This window comes from Microcebus murinus, chromosome 2, assembly GCF_040939455.1.
Source record: "Microcebus murinus isolate Inina chromosome 2, M.murinus_Inina_mat1.0, whole genome shotgun sequence".
In the NCBI taxonomy this organism is placed as follows: domain Eukaryota; kingdom Metazoa; phylum Chordata; class Mammalia; order Primates; family Cheirogaleidae; genus Microcebus; species Microcebus murinus.
The window spans coordinates 115,062,702-115,081,136 of NC_134105.1; the positions used below are offsets into that span (position 1 = coordinate 115,062,702).

General features: G+C 47.2%; 1 protein-coding gene across 3 annotated transcripts in view; it reads right to left on the minus strand.

The window, feature by feature from the left end:
• Positions 1-18,435, minus strand: part of GPR161 (G protein-coupled receptor 161) — a 45,437-nt gene that overhangs the window by 8,322 nt on the left and 18,680 nt on the right. For all 3 annotated transcript variants that reach the window (XM_012783883.3, XM_012783884.2, XM_076000364.1), the window contains exons 2-3: positions 8,618-9,035; positions 1,984-2,708 (exon numbers count right to left, since the gene is read on the minus strand). In XM_012783883.3, coding sequence (XP_012639337.1) covers positions 1,984-2,708; positions 8,618-9,035 — 1,143 coding nt within the window. The remainder of the gene's footprint in view (positions 1-1,983; positions 2,709-8,617; positions 9,036-18,435) is intronic.

The following is an 18,435-nucleotide window of genomic DNA, read 5'->3' on the forward strand; positions in this document are numbered from 1 at the left end:
TTATTAATTACAATAGGAAAAATTAGTGACTAGACAGTGGAAAAAGCTGACAGACAGCACCTTACCTAAGAGATGGAGGATGACATAACTAGGAAAGAGGCACACTGACAATGTTATGTCAGTCATCCTGGCATAAGTCAGGCATCCTGATAGGGACAGGATGCACGAAGAAGAGCGTATCTCCCCTGCTGAATTCTTGCCAGAAACATAAAACCTCACTCTAATCTTGAAAAGCATCAAACACAAAGTGAACTCCACAAAATACCTCATGAGCCGGGCGCGGTGGCTCACGCCTGTAATCCTAGCACTCTGGGAGGCCGAGGCGGGAGGATCGCTTGAGCTCAGGAGCTCAAGACCAGCTTGAACAAGAGCGAGACCCCGTCTCTACAAAAAACAGAAAAAATTAGCCGGGCGTGGTGGCACACACCTGTAGTCCCAGCTACTCGGGAGGCTGAGGCAGGGGGATCGCTTGAGCCCAGGAGTTTGAGGTTGCTGTGAGTTAGGCTGACGCCACGGCACTCTACCAGGGGTGACAGAGTAAGACTCTGTCTCAAATAAATAAATAAATAAATAAATAAACAAACAAACCTGATGCATACAAAAGTGTCGACTGTCATAAAAGATAAGGGAATTGTCAAAGATTGAGAAGACAAAGGGAGATATGACAACCAAAACAATGTGGGGTCCTAAACTGGGTCATGGGACAGAAAAAGGACAGTAACGGAGCAGCAGGTGAAATCTGAATCAAGCCTGTAGTTAACAGCCCTGCCCCCAACGCTCAGCGTTGATGCCTCAGGTTTCAGAACTGTGCTATGGTTATGAAAGATGTAGGCCGGGCGCAGTGGCTCACGCCTGTAATCCTAGCACTCTGGGAGGCCGAGGCGGGAGGGTTGCTCGAGGTCAGGAGTTCGAAACCAGCCTGAGCAAGAGCGAGACCCCGTCTCTACTATAAATAGAAAGAAATTAATTGGTCAACTAATATATAGAAAAAATTAGCCGGGCATGGTGGCGCATGCCTGTAGTCCCAGCTACTCGGGAGGCTGAGGCAGGAGGATTGCTTAAGCCCAGGAGTTGGAGGTTGCTGTGAGCTAGGCTGATGCCAGGGCACTCACTCTAGCCTGGGCAACAAAGTGAGACTCTGTCTCAAAAAAAAAAGAAAGAAAGATGTTACTACGGGAGGAGGCAGGGTGAGCACAGGAATTCTCTGTACTGTTATTCAAACTCCTCTGTAAACCTAAAATTATTTCAAAATAAAAAGATTTTAAAAAATCTAACTCCTAGATCAGAGTAGACAGAACTAGAGTAATTCGCCTGGGTCTCGTCAAAGGTGGCAGGACCATGTCCAGAAACCTGCGCGCTTAGCCCGTTGCCAGATGGGGGAGCAGCCCCGTGCACACAAGATGGCGACATCCCAGCGGAGGCTGAGGTTTGGCACTGACACCCCTGAATCGTCAAGGAGCACACCAGGAGACCCCCGACCTGAGAGGCAGGGCCCAGGGTGCAGGTCGGTCGAGGAAGGGGGTAGGCTGGACCAGCAGTGGGGTGGACAGGAAGCAGGGACAAGAGGAAACACTGGAAGGAAAGGACTTGCCAAGAGGAGGGAGCCTGGTCCAACACTGCGAGTCTTTTTTCTCTAGTGAAGAAGTGACTACACTCTCCAGACCAGCAGGCCAAGGCTGGGGATTCGGAAAACGGATTTCTGAACAGTGACATCCCCTGCCCAATTCTTCTGGGACGCACATCGGGAGCTCTGCTGGCCTCCTCGTCAGCACGGCCTCGAGCTGCTGAGTGACGGAAGGCTGCTTGGAAATCACAGCAGACACTCTGGAATGTTCCTGCCCCAGAGGAAGTCTGTGCTTTGAGCGTTGGGGCCACACAGCCAGCCTCAGGACTCACCCTTCAACAGGCCGGCGTGGCCGAGAGGCCCATGGCTTACCCCTGCCTCAGAGCACGGACCCCTTTCCTGACAAGTTCCCCAGTTACCTGTGATCCTGTTGGAAATGCTGAACAGCCTGGACGTCCTCCGCGGCTGCACGAACGGTTCCCGGTAGTACCGGTCCCCGAAGCACATGCCCAGTAGTTCCTTGCGTACCGTCTTGTTCCAGAGTCCGTAGATCAGGGGGTGGCAGATGGCGCTGGTAAAGGACAGCCACGTGGCCCAGGTCTCCAGGGTCGGGGAGACAGAGTTCTTCCCCCAGAGGGCCTCGGAGGTGATGACCACCATGTAGGGGCCCCAGGTGACCATGAAGGCACCGATGACCACCAGGATGGTGATGAGCGCTTTGCACTGGTTGGCAGAGTAGACCACACCCTGAAAGGCGTTCCTCCTACTGCCGGAAGAGGAGGTGGAGGTGCTGGAGTTCTTCCTCCCGGGCCTCTGGGCATCGTCCTCCGCAATGACCACCGTGCCGCAGTGCACCTTGCGGGCCTTGACCCTGGCCACGCGGAAGATGAAGCCGTAGCACACCAGCATGACCAGGAAGGGCAGCAGGGCACACCAGATCTGCCAGAAGGCGGTGTAGCCAGGCCCCCGGTGCCAGGCGGCCACACACATCCACTTGAACTCGTCAAACTCCACCGGTGACCAACCGAACAGGGGCGGCAGGCAGCCGACGAGGGAGTGAAGCCAGATGTAGACAAGCGCCATCACGGCCCGGTTCCCCGTGATCTTCATGGGATACACCATGGGGTACAGGACAGCATAGTAGCTAGAAAAGGATGGAGGGGTGAGAGAGAGGAGTCAAGGGGAGAAGGAACACCCAGGGTGGGCTCTGCTGCATTTCTCACGGCCGACCTGCGGGACAGATGCTGGCAGCCCCTCCTCCCAGTCCCCGGCACGTTCTGGACGGTGCCATGCTTCACAGTCCGCAAGACTCTCCACGAGTGAAGAGCTGGACGCCGAGAGCTGGACGCCGGCAATAACACCGAGCGCGGACAGTCCTCTTTCCACGTGGTGACACCAGAACCCATTCCTATTTGGAGGTGTGGCCGGTCTGGGGGCACCTACAGGGGTCCTGGGGGATTGGGCACGGGGCCCGATCGGTTCTGCCGTTGCCGACATTAATCCGTTTAGGTCAGTTTCCAGAGGGACGATTAAGGACCACAGTGAGGTCTGAGGACTACGGGGTTCATTCACTCAGTGGACACCTGCTGAAGGCCTGCCCCCTGCCAAGTCCCACGCTACGTCCCGGAAATGCAGGCGAGAAGCTGTGGGGAGGACAGTCACCTAAGCAGAGTATGACAGTCTGGAGTGGTAAGGGCCGCACTGAATCCTCACAGCTCTGAGCAGGGGTGTATCTTATCTTCACTTTACAGATGAGGACACTGAAGCAGAGAAAATGCTAACCAGCCCACCCCAGATACATGGAAGAAACAAGAAATGAACCCAGGCCGTCTGACTCTGTGACCCACAACACGCATGCCCAGCAATTCCTTGCAAGCCTTCTTGTCTCAGAGTCCGTGGACAGGGGGTGGTGCCCAGTCGCTTGATGCTGTTAAGGAGGGGACGGGCCAGGAGCGCTATCGATTCAAACTGGCAGCCCTTAGAGGGACTGGAGGCCCAGAGCAGGTTCCCTGGGGAAAGTGATGCTCCAGACCCGGGTCTCGAAAGGTCGGGGACACTGGCCCAGGACCAGCCCAGGCAGAAGGTAGCCTGGGCGAGGCACCGAGATGTGAGTGGGCGCTTGCTCAATGGGGAAGCTGCATGGAGCACAATTCGGCAAGAATGCAGAGTGCGAAGTGGAGAGAAGAGACCAGGAGCCAGCCGGGTGGGCAGGCGCCAGCGTGCATGGAGCCTTGTAGGCCTAGATAAAGACCAGGTCTTTAACCAGAATGGGTGGGAGGACTCAGATCACAGAGTTGAAAGTAAACCACCACTGACCATCCGCACCCAGACATTTTATTCCAGGGAAACAGGGCCTTCCCCTGAGGGCAAAGTGCCAAAGGAAAGGGGTAGCCACACTAATGCTGCAGGTACAGCCAGGACGATGGGAAATGATTGTGGCTACACACCTCACACTTCACCTGGGACGTCACTCCTCCACTGGGACCTTCCTGAGTCACCCTTGGGCACCAGCAGCTGAACTGCCACGTGCCGACTGGAGGTGCTCCCTCCCCAGCTGGGTCTTCCTAAGCAGGGCTAAGCCTGAGGCAGCTCTGATCCTGGGCTGTGAGTGCAGACCGAGATCTCGCCTGGGAGGCGACCCCGTCAGCGTGTGGGGCCTGAGTACAAGCCGTGATCATGATGTGGGTTACAGAATCCCTGCGCGCTGGCCTGGGGCAAGGCGACCACTGTCCTGCACTGATATCTGGGTTTGCATCTTGCAAAGGCCATGCAACCCAATGGGAAAAGCACGCCTTTGCAGTTGGGCACTCAAGTTCAGGTGGAAGTTTGATGTCTACTAGCCGTGTGACCTCAGGTAGCTGAGTTAGCCTCTCAGAGCTTCAGGTCCTGCATCTGTAAAATGGAAATTACAGAAGCTCTGTCACAGGTGTGCTCCCGGAACGCACGGGGGAGAGTGCATCAAAGGCCTGGGTCACACCCACCGTTCAAAGGCAGTGGGACAGCCTGTGCCCTGCCTGACCACTGACCCCTCCCCCTTCCCCCTGAGGATGGAAGCCCACATTGCCTGCACTCCTGCAAAACTTCCCTGACCCGCAAGGGACACTGGGCCCTCCTAAGCCCCCGGAGGATGAACAAACCACTAGGGTGGTCTCCTTCCCGTTGCCAGGTGGGCTGCTGAAACAGCATTCGGCAAATGGAAAGTGAGGGGCTTTTGCTAGGCTGGGATTGGGGGTGGGTGGGCTGGGGACGGGTTCTAGAAAGGTTCCTTCACCTTCAAAAAAAACCAAAACAGAGATTTCTACTTTTCTCTGTCCCTTTAAAAAGCATGCAGGCTACTCTAAACTCAGACACCTCGGGGCGGGTGTACGGCTGGGTGTGGGAGGCCAGGTCTGGCGAATGTTAACTGTCCTGGTCCTTTGACCAACCCCGTCCTGGCAGTCATGAACGTGATGATGATTCATGAGCTGTCCTCTGCCAGATTTCCTTCTGGCTCTTCTCAGCACCCACTTCTTACTATTGCTTTATGGCGAGACTTCTCCTTTACGATAACAAATGTTTCTGTCACTCGCTGGCTAAGGCTCGGGCACCAGCCATTCCAGTGGGACATGACGGTGATTCCTCCCAGCTGAGTCCTGAGGTCCGTCAGGACGCCCAGGCAGTGGAGCTGGGTGCCGGCCCTCTTGGGGTCAGTCTCCTGGAGTCCAAGAGCCCCACAGGTCACAGCCCTGCCCAGGTACAGCCACACCCTCCAGAGGTCACTTTGTATTTAGTGTTGGGGGGAGGGGCAGGGGAGTAAAATTTACATACATTGAAATGCACAAATCTATACCTCTATTAAGATACAGAACATTTCCACATCTCCCAGAAAAAAAGAAAATGGGTTTACGTGTTCTCAATCATAGGCCCGAAACTTCTTTTTTTTAAGCTGAAGCCTCATTTAGGACTAGTTGTAGATTCAAAGGAAAACACAGAACTAAAGCAATTCCCTAATCCCCTGTGGGTTAATACAGGCCAAAGACAGGGGTTTTCTTTTGCTTTCTGTTCTTCTATCTTCTGAGGCTCTCGATCTTGTCTCTAACTCATTATCAGTCACGAGCCCAACCACGACCCCTGAACCCATGGGAAGATTTCATGAAAGTTGCAGCACACAGGTATTCCAGGGGTTAAGCTCTCCAGCCACAAGATCAACCAGTTCGATTGCAATCCCTTTAATAAGGTGCTGTCACTTAAAACACAAAATCTAAGCCAACTCCAACTACCTTGGGGCAAACACATTAACTTACACTGAACAGTCTCCTAAAATCACTAGTCTTCGCTCTCACTACCCATCCCATTGTTCTAGCTGCATTCATGTACTGAAATATTGTTTTTAGGCAGGGCACGGTGGCTCACGCCTATAAGTAATCCTAGCACTCTGGGAGGCCGAGGCAGGCGGATCGCTCAAGATCAGGAGTTTGAAACTAGCCTGAGCAAGAACCAGACCCCATCTCTACTAAAAATAGAAAGAAATTAACTGGCTGACTAAAAATATATAGAAAAAATTAGCCGGGCATGGTGGTGCATGCCTGTGGTCCCAGCTACTTGGGAGGCTGAGGCAGGAGGATCGCTTGAGCCCAGGAGTTTGAGGTTGCTGTGAGCTAGGCTGACGCCACAGCACTCACTCTAGCCCGGGCAACAGAGTGAGACTCTGTCTCAAAAAAAAAAAAAAAAAAGAAATACTGTTTTTAGACCTGCAGTTTCACCCACTGAAAATGGAATGAATATATAAGAACTATTTTACATGCACCTGGCATCCTGGCAGCTTCACAGCTCTGCTAGAGGTGACCACACGTTACACACTTATTCATATTTAGTCACAGGGACGCTCTTCGTGGGTCCAATGGTGCCCCCAGCGGCTGGTTTAGGGTGTTGACACTGACGTGTGCATTTCACTCCGGGCAGCCACTCTTTGTATATTCTGTCCTTGCTCTCTTTTCAGGGTGCTCCAAGATCAACGCTTTGGGCTCATCCGTCCCAACCAGTTTGACAGATTTCTTTGGCTAGGACTCTCAGTTGGGAACCCCTAGGGGTATGTGGCAATGTCTAAAGATATTTTGGGTTGTCTCAACTGGGGAGGTGATCCTGGCATCAAGTGGACAGAGGCCAGGACGCTGCTACATATCCCACAAAATGCGCGGGACAGCTCCTCACCACGGAGAACTTCCCGGCCCCGAATGTCAACAGTGCTGACGTGGAGAAATCTTGGACTGGCCAAATCATGATCATTTCTCTGAACATAAAAGTAGCAGTTGGTCCAGGCAACTTGTGTTTTGCAAGCCACCCTACTGACCAATAATCAAAAGTAAATTGCATCCGTCATTAAAATATCTGAAGGCACCAAATGTGACAGCATCTATATATTTTAGTCATAACAATGTGGCTTCAAAGCACTGTGAATCCATCCTGTGGAAGGGAAAAGGAACTATTTTCCAAAGATAACCAGGCCTTGATAAGTTGCCACGGCAGTGAGGCAGGAGTCCTTTCCCCACCAGCCGCTCTGGTCACTGGTAACCCTGGGGCCAGGCTGTGGGGCCCGAGGAGTGTGGATCGTGGCTCTGGTGGAGGAAGCTGTCTGTGTCCAGCCATTCCCCTAGGGATCCAGCCCAGTCAGACACCACACACTCAGCACACGGCCCGTGCACTTATGCCACGGTCAGTCTGCTCTCCTCCTCTGCATTCCCACAGTGCCTCCAACATGCCGGCACTGTATACCTATCATATGGACCCGAAGTTATCTCGTCACATGCCTGCCCCCCTATACTGCGAATGTCTTGGCATGTCTTTTCACCTTATTCAGCTATGTGTTCCCAGCATCAACCACTGTGCCAGGCATACACTGGGTGCTTAATACATGCTTACCAACTGAATAAATAGAGGCTGCTCCTTTAGTTGGAAGGGCCCCTTCCACCTCTTCCATACCTGTGAGATGCCACTTGCTATTTAGTACTTGACTCAAATGCTATTAATACATCCACAGGATGGAATACCACGTAGCCATTAAAAATCACATTCTTGAAGTGTATGTATAGATGCAAGGAAATGCTCATGATCATATAGTTAAGTTTAAAAAAAAAAGCAGGTCACAAAACCATATACATTCCATGAGTCTATTGCAAAAATTCACTGTATACAACCAAAAATTACTGGAAGCAAATACAGTAAATGTATAAGCAGTTGAGTGCCTCTAATTGACTAGATTATGAGTATTTCCTATTTCATTCATTATATTTACTGTATTACTTTTATTACTAGAGGGAAAAAAGACGTGCAGAGAAGCTGTTCTTACAAAGTCCAGCCCCTGTCTGCAATGAACGAAGTGACTGTCAGCAAAGTCCTAATAAACAAGGGGTTGGAAACCCACTGCCAAAGCCCACGACAACTGCACAGCTGACCCCGACAGCAGGACTCGGGAATCTGAAGGCCCTGCGACATGTAGCAGGGGGACGTTGGCAGTGCCAGACCTTCCTGCACACCAGCTACACTGAGCAGGGAGCCACCCAGGTTTCTAAGCGCACACGCAGCCTCTCCCAGGTGTCCCTGTCTTCCTGGGCTGCCTTCCTTCCCCCGCTCTCCTTCCAGCCCTGGACTGTGAGGAGTGACCACGCTCCCTCTCTGGGCTCCACCAGTCAGGCTCCGGCCAAAACCAAAGCGAGCCGAGCCGGAGCGGGCAGCCCGCTGGGGAGAAAGAGCCAGAGTCAGAGCCGCGCCCCAGTGCCACTCTCACCCTTCACCTTCCTCGCCTTCTGATTCTTCACCTGTCAACTGCGAATTGGAGGTTTCTAGAACTATTTTTTTAAGCAATGGTATCTCTTTTAAAAAAAAAATAAAATTGTGTGCAATATAGACAGTAAAACCAGACGTGCCTGGTTGCAGAGACGGAGGCAGGGCCCAACTCCGCGTGCTCATCCTCCCGGCACAGGCCCCTGACACTCTCCCAGGGAGCTAAAGCAGGCGGAAAGTCACCGCACCTGGTCGCTCTGTGACCCTTCAGCGCCACATCCCAGCCAAGCTTACCGGTCGATGGCAATGACCCCAAGGGTGAGCATGCTGGCCGAGCTGATCAGCAGGTAGAGGAGGGCGGAGAAGTTGCACCAGACCACGCCGAAGATCCATTCCCTGCGAATGCAGCTGGTCACCACGAAAGGCAGCACCAACACGGACAGCAGGAAGTTGGACAGGGTCAGGCTGAAGACGAACTTGTTGCTTAGGGTGAGGAGGTAGGACTTCTTGTACAAGGTGACCACGATGATCAGGTTGCCCAAGCAGACAAAAACGGTGATGACAATGATGGCGATGAACTCAGCGACAATAACGCCCCCTTCGCCAGCCTCCTCTGCAGTGAGGTTACGCAGCTCCTTCCTGTGGCCCAGGGAGGAGCTGAGGCTCATGGTCAGTGCGCCCCGGCATGGGCTGGGCAGAGCATGCTGGACAACTGGAAAAACAAGATTCATCCGATCACATTGTCTCTGCTTTACAAAAGAGGAAGGCTTAGAGAAGTGCCATCAGGCCCCAGGTTCCCAGCTGGTCCGCACACCCTCGGCCAGCCTTCCCCACTCCAGCGCTACATAAACCAACTTTGTGTGGGACTCACTGTGTCCCCACTGAGCGATTTCCTCCTCCGTCTGAACTACCCTATCCATTTCCCCAGGGCCAGTGGTTCAAAACCTCTCTTGTGCTTAAGCGTCTCCTGAATGCCAGTTTCAAAAAGCCGACGCTTTGAGCTGCACCATGAGAATCTGGTCGCAGAGATCACAGGTAAGGCCCAGGAAACTGCATTTTACACAAGCAAGCTGAGGCCAGGTGCATGGGGGACACTTTGCAGACTGCTGCTTTTAGACTTTTGCTCCTCACGGTGGGCCCCGACGGGCAGGCTCAATGTCACCTGAGAGCTTACCAGAGATGCAGAATCTCAGGCCCATCTCTAACTTAAAGAATCAACATCTGCATTTTAACCCCATCCCTCGTTTAGTTGTGTGCACATTACAGTTTGATAGCAAGATTATTATAGGAACTGTTCCGAGTTCCCTGAGCAGGGTTTTAATCAAGTACAATTTACACGGGGGAGGTCGTTACTGCCCTCGACAGCCAGGCGGGGGAGGGCAAGCACTGACTATAAGGGTAAGTGGAGGCACTGTCTGAGGTCCTGGCGCTCAGACAGCACTGTCAGGGGCAGTCCCTGCTTTCAGGACACTGGCTCGGGATCTTGGCTAGAACTCAAGGTTGACACGTTTCAACATGAAATCCTACAAAGTAATGTTTCCAAAAAAACTCTTCGTATACTTTTTAGGTAGCCAAAAAAATCCCACAGATCCACTTTCCCCACCTGCTCTCGCTCTCGACACACAGAAGGCACCAGAAGGAAAAGACTGCTTTCCGTAGGCCAGACAAGAAGGCTGGTGCTTAAACTGCCTCAACAGCAGGAGGGCCGTCCCATACCCCTCCTGGCAGGTCTGTCACCTCTATCCAAACACTTCCGGCCACAGGGAGCGTGCAGGTTAAGCAGGCAGTCCCAAATGCCAGTAAGGACGCTTCCCCTACAGCGAGCCCGAATGTGCTGCAGGTTAGAACCACCGACCCTAACCCTGCTGTCCGGAGCAACACACAGTTCCAACCCCTCTTCCACTTGGTAGCCTTCAAATACTTCAAAAATTGCTTGCTTTCCTTCTCCAGATTAAATCTCTCCACGGTTCCTGATCATTTATCTCTGTATGGTTTCCAGACCCTTCGCTGACTTGGCCTCCCTGCTCTGGACTTGCTCTCAGATGTCTACAACCTTCTTGTTTTGTGGTCCCCCAAACTGGGATGTTCACATCCCATTCTGGCTGTGGTCTGACAAGTGTCAGGTCCAAAGGGGCAATGTTCTCCATGATCAGGATAGTCCCCTTCCACTATTCGCTCTAAGAATACACTTTCTTGTAACACCTCCATCATCCTGTAAGCGTATGATCAACTAGAACCCAAAGTTTATACACTTACACGAGTCTCTGTGAAGGCAAATGTCCCCACTTGTGAACATATGGAATTAATGTTTTTAAGCCTAAGTACAGAACATTATTTCTACTAAATTTTATTTTGTGCATTTTGGCCCATATTTTCAGACTGCTAAAGTATTCTGAATTTGGGTTCAGTTATGCAACAAATTAGTTACTCCAGCTTTGTGCCATGAATATACTTTATAGGTATGTGTTCTATGTCTGTGTCTCTGTAAGGCTGTTTATGGTTTCAGTATTTTGCTGGTGAGTTCTGGGTTTTGTGGACTCTTTAAGTAAATTGTTAATTGACGTCTCACAATAAAGTTTCTACATTATCATATTATTCTTGAGTTAACTGCACAAGGGGTAACATGGGGATTAATAAAATAGACTTTGAGTGGATCTCATAGAAGTAAAAAATAGAACAGAGGGTACTAGAAGCTGGGAAGGACAGGGGAAGTGTAGGACAGGGAGAGATTTGTTAAAGGATACAAAATTACAGCTAGATAGGAGGAATAAGTTCTAGTGTTCTATATCCGGGCAGGATGACAATAGCTGGCAATAATATATAGCTTCAAGTAGCTAGGAGGAGGACATTAAACATTCCCAACACAAAAAAAAGGATAAACTTTTGAGATGATGGATATGCTAATTATCCTAATCTGATCACTACATATTTTATGTACGGAACATCACTTTGTGCCCCATGAATATGTACAATTATTGTGAATTTAAAAAATAAAATTTAAAAACAAGAAAACAGACTTTGAAACACCAGACAAATGAAATAAGGGGAGAAAATATTTACAACTAACATCCCAGATAAAGGACTGATCATCCTAATTTATGAAGAATTCCTAAGGAATAAAGAGAAAAACAGATGAAAAACCAGACTAGGGAAAGTGGATAATAGACTGTTATGGCTTGAATGCTTGTCCTCCCTGACACTCACGTTGGAACTGAATCTCCAACGTGGCAGTGTTGAGAGGTGCGGCCTTTGAAAGAGGCGACCGGGTCATGAGGGCTCTGCTCTCACACACCCTTCATGGATTTATGGGTTAATGGGCTGTTACAGGAGTGGCACCAGTGGCTTTATATAAAGAGGAAGACAGACCTGAGCCAGCACACTCAGCCCCCTCGCCAGGTAAAGCCCTGGGCCACCTGGTTGGGACTCCCAACCAGTAAGAAGGCCCTCACCAGCTGCAGCCCCTCAACCTTGGACTTCTCACCCTCCACAATTGTATGAATGAAATTCCTTTTCTTTGTAAATTACCCCATGTCAGGTTTTTGTTATTAGCAACAGAAAACAAAGGCATAAACAGAGAGTTCACAACAGAAGATAACCAATGGTACTTAAACATACGCAACGATGCCCGTTTTTACTAAAAATAAGTGGAACGCACATTAAGACTATACTGATACCCCCATAATATGCCAAAATAAAAAAAATAATTAAAAAAAAAAAAAAAAGACTATACTGAGACACCACTTCTCTCCTTTGAGACCAGCAAAAGAGTTCAGAAGGTTAGCAGCATTCCCTGCCGGCAAGGCTGTGGGGAAACAGGCACTGTCCTACACTCCCCGTGGGAACACAAATGGCTCGGCCCTAAGGAGAAGAAGTGGGCAACAGCCAACAAAACTACACAAGCATGCACCCTTTGGTGCAGCAACTCCGTTTTTAAGTATTCACCCTGAATATGCAGGTTCATCATATAAAATAACAGAAGTACATGGTTATTTTATTTATTGAGGCACTCGTTGTAAAATAAAAAAATTGGAAATAAGTGAGAAAAAAGTTGAAATGAGAATACATATGCACACAAATATACATGTTTATTTATTCAAAAAGATATACCTCAAAGATAAGTCAGAAATTAAGATAAAATTTCACTAAGTGTTCGTTATAGTTTTGATTTTTGATCCATGGTAAATATTTTACATACTAAAATAATAAAATTAAATCAAAATATATGCAAAAAGTAAACCTAAAAGTGACTGCAAATAGAAAAAAATAAGCCTAATGTCTATTAAATTGATATTATAATCATACAAAGAAAAGAATTAAGTCATGTAACTTTTTTTTTCTTTTCATACAAACTTATTTATTTGGATTTGTTTATATTTCAAATTATTGATACATTCAAAGAGTAATTTTAATCTCTATAATTTTTCATGGTGTGATATTTTTTGAAACATTCACCCACATGAAGACCTGGTTTACATTCACATGTAACTTTTAAACATAATGTTTTGACTGTGTAGCCTTAATGATATATATTCTACAGATAAAAGAACTAAGTTTACTTAGTAGGTTAGATGTTGGGTATAGAGCAATTGAGTATACATGCTTTCGTTGGGAACTAAGTTTCTTGTTGTAGGAGAAAGGAGACACAAATTACAAAATAGGAGAAGGTAAGAAAGAACCTCATGGTGTTAGATTGGTTATTGGAGGTATCAGTATGAACTTACTATTCAAATATAACTATAAAAATCGGTCCAGGGAAATTCCCCAGAACGCAGTCAGAAAGATTTAAGAAATTGAAAATATAAAAGGCAAGTGAGAAGATGAATAGGAAGTACTTTATAAGGTGTAACACTTTACCCAAGCAAAGTATAGTTTTTTTTTTTAACCTTTTTTTTGAGACAGAATCTCGCTTTGTTGCCCAGGCTAGAGTGAGTGCCGTGGCGTCAGCCTAGCTCACCACAACCTCAAACTCCTGGGCTCAAGCAATCCTGCTGCCTCAGCCTCCCAAGTAGCTGGGACTACAGGCATGCACCACCATGCCCAGCTAATGTTTTTTTATATATATTAGTTGGCCAATTAATTTCTTTCTATTTTTTTATAGTAGAGACAGGGTCTCGCTCTTGCTCAGACTGGTTTCGAACTCCTGACCTCGAGCAATCTGCCCGCCTCGGCCTCCCAGAGTGCTAGGATTACAGATGTGAGCCACCTCGCCCGGCCCAAAGTATAGTTTTTTACCTATTATGGGAGTCTTTTTCAGCAACATGATGGACTTAGTTTAAGTGAGCATCTTTCCTACTCCAAACGAGTAGAAATGCCAGATTAAATACGATCCAAAACTTTTTTTTTCTTTATTTTTTCTAATTTTTTAAATTTTCAAACATCTTTTTTTTTTTTTTTTGATCATGGTGTTCCTAGAAGTGAAGACCCAAAACTTTTTAATAAAAAAAAAAGCCAAACTTGAAAAGAAAACCCGTAAGTAAGAGAGAAAAAAAATTCAAAGCCAGAGTATTCATCTCACACCTGTGATCAGAAGGGTATTAGATTTAATTCAAGTCCCCTAGGGCACAGGTTTTTATGTGGGAGGATGACTTTGGGGCCAACAAGGCAGAGAACTGGAACCAATACCCTGCATAAAGAGTAGGTTTTGCATGCCTGTAGTCCCAGCTACTCGGGAGGCTGAGGCAGGAGGATCGCTTGAGCCCAGGAGTTTGAGGTTGCTGTGAGCTAGGCTGACGCCACGGCACTCACTCTAGCCTGGGCAACAAAGTGAGACTCTGTCTCAAAAAAAAAAAAAAAAAAACAAGAGTAGGTTTTGGAAGAGTTTCCCTCTCGGTGGAAATGGGGATTAGAAAAACTCCCACTGGCATAGGGAAGTGACAAAACACAATCACTGACCTGAGGCTCTGGGTGGAGCACCAAAATTTTTTTCCATGAGAAACAGTAAGACATGTGCCATGCTAAGGAGGGTTCCACATTTATTCTGCCTGGTGCAGAAATCCAAGCTAAGAAACCCATGTAAAAAGTAACTCTGGCAGAAGTAAACACAAAATGGCTCTGCAGGGAATTTCCACTCTCATAAAACAAACAAACAAACAAAAAAACACCTGGTGAAAGCGAACACACAGCACTCACCATGAGAGAGGGTAACAAGAACAAAAAACAGGAGAATCGACATTCTAAGAACCTGAATTAACAGAAAACAGTGAAAGAGACTATAAAATCAAAACAATTAAAAGCTTTAAAAGGAAAAGTAGTAGAAACCATAATAAAGAACAAGACACCATGAAAAAATAATATGTAATTGCAAAAAAAGAACCAAGTGGAACCTCCTGAAAATTAAAATTTTAGCCATCAAAATTACAAACTCAATGGGTATGTTAAACAGCAGATTTAGCTAAAGAGAAAGATGTTGAGCTGGAAGAGAAGTCCGTGGGAATTTCACTCAGAATGCAGTCAGGAAGATTAAGAAATTGAAAACATGGAATAAAAGTCAAGGTACAGGAAGGACAAGATAAGACCCAACGCATGTTCCATGGGAGGACAGCAGGAGAGGTCAGAGAGAGTGGGCGTAGCAGATGCCGTTGGGTGCTACCCACCAACCCTTCTGTTTTTTCTTACTGGCAAACCTGACTTAGTTCTGGCGCCCAGTTCTCCTTCAAGTGAGTCAGGGAAGGCTGATCCCATCCCTAGTTCTGGAGGAATCTAGGTCCTGATTGGTCTAAACCAGTAATTGTGTTCCCCTTCCTCCTTCCAGTTGTGGCAAAATAAGCGGGAGGAAAAGTTGGAGGTGAGGGGAAGATTTCTGGGAAAAGCTGCTTTGATCTCATGAAGACACCAGGAAGAGAAATCTCTCTAATGACCCTCATGGCAAAGAGAGAGGGGCAGCCTGGCGTTGCGGCAGTCCTCGTGGACCACTGGAGATGCCGAGCCAAGATGCTGAGCGTGGCACAGCAGAAAGGCTGGATCTTAAGCTAATAAATGAATAAATCCTGAAGTCACTTGAGCTAATAAATTAATAAATCCTCCTGGCTTTTTGTTATGTGAAGTAATACCTTTTTAAAAAATTATTTTTGAAGCCATTTTAAGTTGGGTTTCTATTGAGTCAAAAACATCCAACCTACTAGTATTGACACAGAATTTAGAGGTATGTTCAACATTTTCTAGAACTAAAGAACACATGAGGCTGGGCACGGTGGCTCACGCCTGTAATCTTAGCACTCTGGGAGGCCGAGGTGGGTGGATTGCTCAAGGTCAGGAGTTCGAAACCAGCCTGAGCAAGAGCGAGACCCCGTCTCTACTATAAATAGAAAGAAATTAATTGGCCAACTAATATATATAGAAACAATTAGCTGGGCATGGTGGCGCATGCCTGTAGTCCCAGCTACTCAGGAGGCTGAGGCAGCAGGATTGCTTGAGTCCAGGAGTTTGAGGTTGCTGTGAGCTAGGCTGACACCACGGCACTCACTCTAGCCTGGGCAACAAAGCGAGACTCTGTCTCAAAAAAAAAAAAAAAAAAAAAGAACACATGAGTCCTCAAATTGAAAGACCATATCAAGAACTGAGAATAAATGATAAAAAGTCATACAATAATGAAGGCATATGATAACGAAAACTGACAAACACCAAGATTCAGACAATCAGCGAAGGCAAATTTGACTAGAGAGGAGTAACAATTAGATAAACAGCAAACCCATTAAAAGCAAAAATCGAGGCTAGAAAACACTGGGATAATATCAAAGTACTAAGGAAAAGAGTACATTTGCCCTCATTTGGAAGGCAGCAAATATACTCTTGAAGAAAACAAAGCCTAAATGGTTATTCATGATTCCTCATTGATTACCTTAAGGACACATTTCATGAAGAAGGAACTGAATCCAGAGATAAGGGCTGGGGTGGGATGTAAGAATCAACTGTTAGAAAACAAATTGGTAAATATGTGGATAAATCTAAATAAGAACTTGTAAAAAATAAAATTTAAATTTAAAAAGTTAAACACCAACCACAAATATTATAAAAATGACTAATTTGGGAGCTTTAAACACATGATGAAACTAAAATTCTAAAAAAAAAAAAAAAGGAAGCTCCCTTTTTACTTTTAATTCACAAATAACTGTATATATATTTATGGGGTACAATGTGATATTGATATATGAATATGTTATGGGATGATTAAATCAAGCTAATTAACATATCCATGACCTCACATACTTACTATTTTGTGGTGTGAACGTTTAAAATCTGCCTTGGAAATTTTGGAAATACATATTACATTGTTAACTATAATCACCACGCAATGCAATAGATCTCAAAAACGTATTCCTCCTGTCTAACTGAAAATGAAAGCTCTTAAAGGTGTGAATGGAGTAAAAATATTCCAAGTTAGTATGAACTCAGGGCAGAGACTTTGGGTACAGCTGTTTCCCCAGCACCTGAACAAGTGTCAGGTAGGCAGTACTAACTCAATAATTATTTGTTGATGAATGCCTTCAAAACTTTGTCATTGGCCGGGCGCTGTGGCTCACGCCTGTAATCCTAGCTCTTGGGAGGCCGAGGCGGGCGGATTGCTCAAGGTCAGGAGTTCAAAACCAGCCTGAGCAAGAGCGAGACCCTGTCTCTACTATAAATAGAAAGAAATTAATTGGCCAACTGATATATATATAAAAAATTAGCCGGGCATGGTGGCGCATGCCTGTAGTCCCAGCTACCCGGGAGGCTGAGGCAGAAGGATCACTCGAGCCCAGGAGTTTGAGGTTGCTGTGAGCTAGGCTGACGCCATGGCACTCACTCTAGCCTGGGCAACAAAGCGAGACTCTGTCTCAAAAAAAAAAAAAAAAAAAAACTTTGTCATTGTTAGGCCAGGCACAGTGGCTCATGTCTGTAATCCTAGCACTTTGGGAGGCCAAAGGTGGGGGGGATCACTTGAGGCCAGGAGTTTGAGACCAGCCTGAACAACATGTGTGAGGTGTGATGGTGTGCCCCTATAGTCCCAGCTACTCAGGAGGCTAAAGGAGAAAGCTCGCTTGAACCCCTGAGTTTGAGGTTGCAGTAAGCTATGATGATGCCACTGCACTCTTAGCTCAGGACAACAGAGTGAGACCCTGTCTCAAAAAAAAAAAAAAAAGTCATTGTTAAGTCAAATATGAATATTAACATTATAAAGATAACTATTAAAAGAGCAAAACTAAGATGTAAAACTTCCAGTTCAGGAGATTGGAAAAAAAAAAAGGAATATAGTACTAGTTGACCTCCTTGCTCTCCAGAGGCCCTATTAGCAGGCACCCCAGTGAACTGCACAGAGAGCCCAGAGTTGGCTACAGTCCTTGAGGTCTTCTGTCCAACCCTCCCCAGGAGGCAGAGGCGGAAGGCTGGCCAAAGAGCTGCCCCGCCCAGCGAAAGCCAAAATCCCAGTCTGTGCCAGGAGGTCTGGAATGGAGAAGGCACAAGCCCCAGCAAATCCCCCAGGGGTGTATCTTTAAAGAATGAGAGCAGGGATTTGGAATGCCCCAGCCAGTGGAGGCTTCCTGGCAGGCAGCCAGTTTACCCAGGGCCTGACAAGCCAGGGCCCATTGGATGGAAGAAATTCAAGGCTGACTCACATTTCCACTCTCCTGGGTAGTTCTGTTGCCAGACACAAAGGTGTTTCACAACTCCCACACCCAATGCATCCTTCTCTGGCCAAACAAATCACCTTACGCTGCCCCTCTTAGAAACAACTAGACAGTAACACAACTGAGCTTTTAATAAACTACCAGAAATTATCCCTGAGAAAGAGAGCTATCCCTCTCAGCTCACCAGTGAGGACGAACATTCGCTCACCTTTGCCACCACAGCTCAATGTACTGTGGTCATTCCTCTTTTGGGATTGCCTTCAGTCTTTTTTTATATATATATTATTATTTTTTATTTATTTATTTACTTATTTATTTATTTTGAGACAGAGTCTTGCTTTGTTGCCCAGGCTAGAGTGAGTGCCGTGGCGTCAGCCTAGCTCACAGCAACCTCAAACTCCTGGGCTCAAGCAATCCTACTGCCTCAGCCTCCCAAGTAGCTGGGACTACAGGCATGCGCCACCATGCCCAGCTAATTTTTTCTATATGTATTAGTTGGCCAACTAA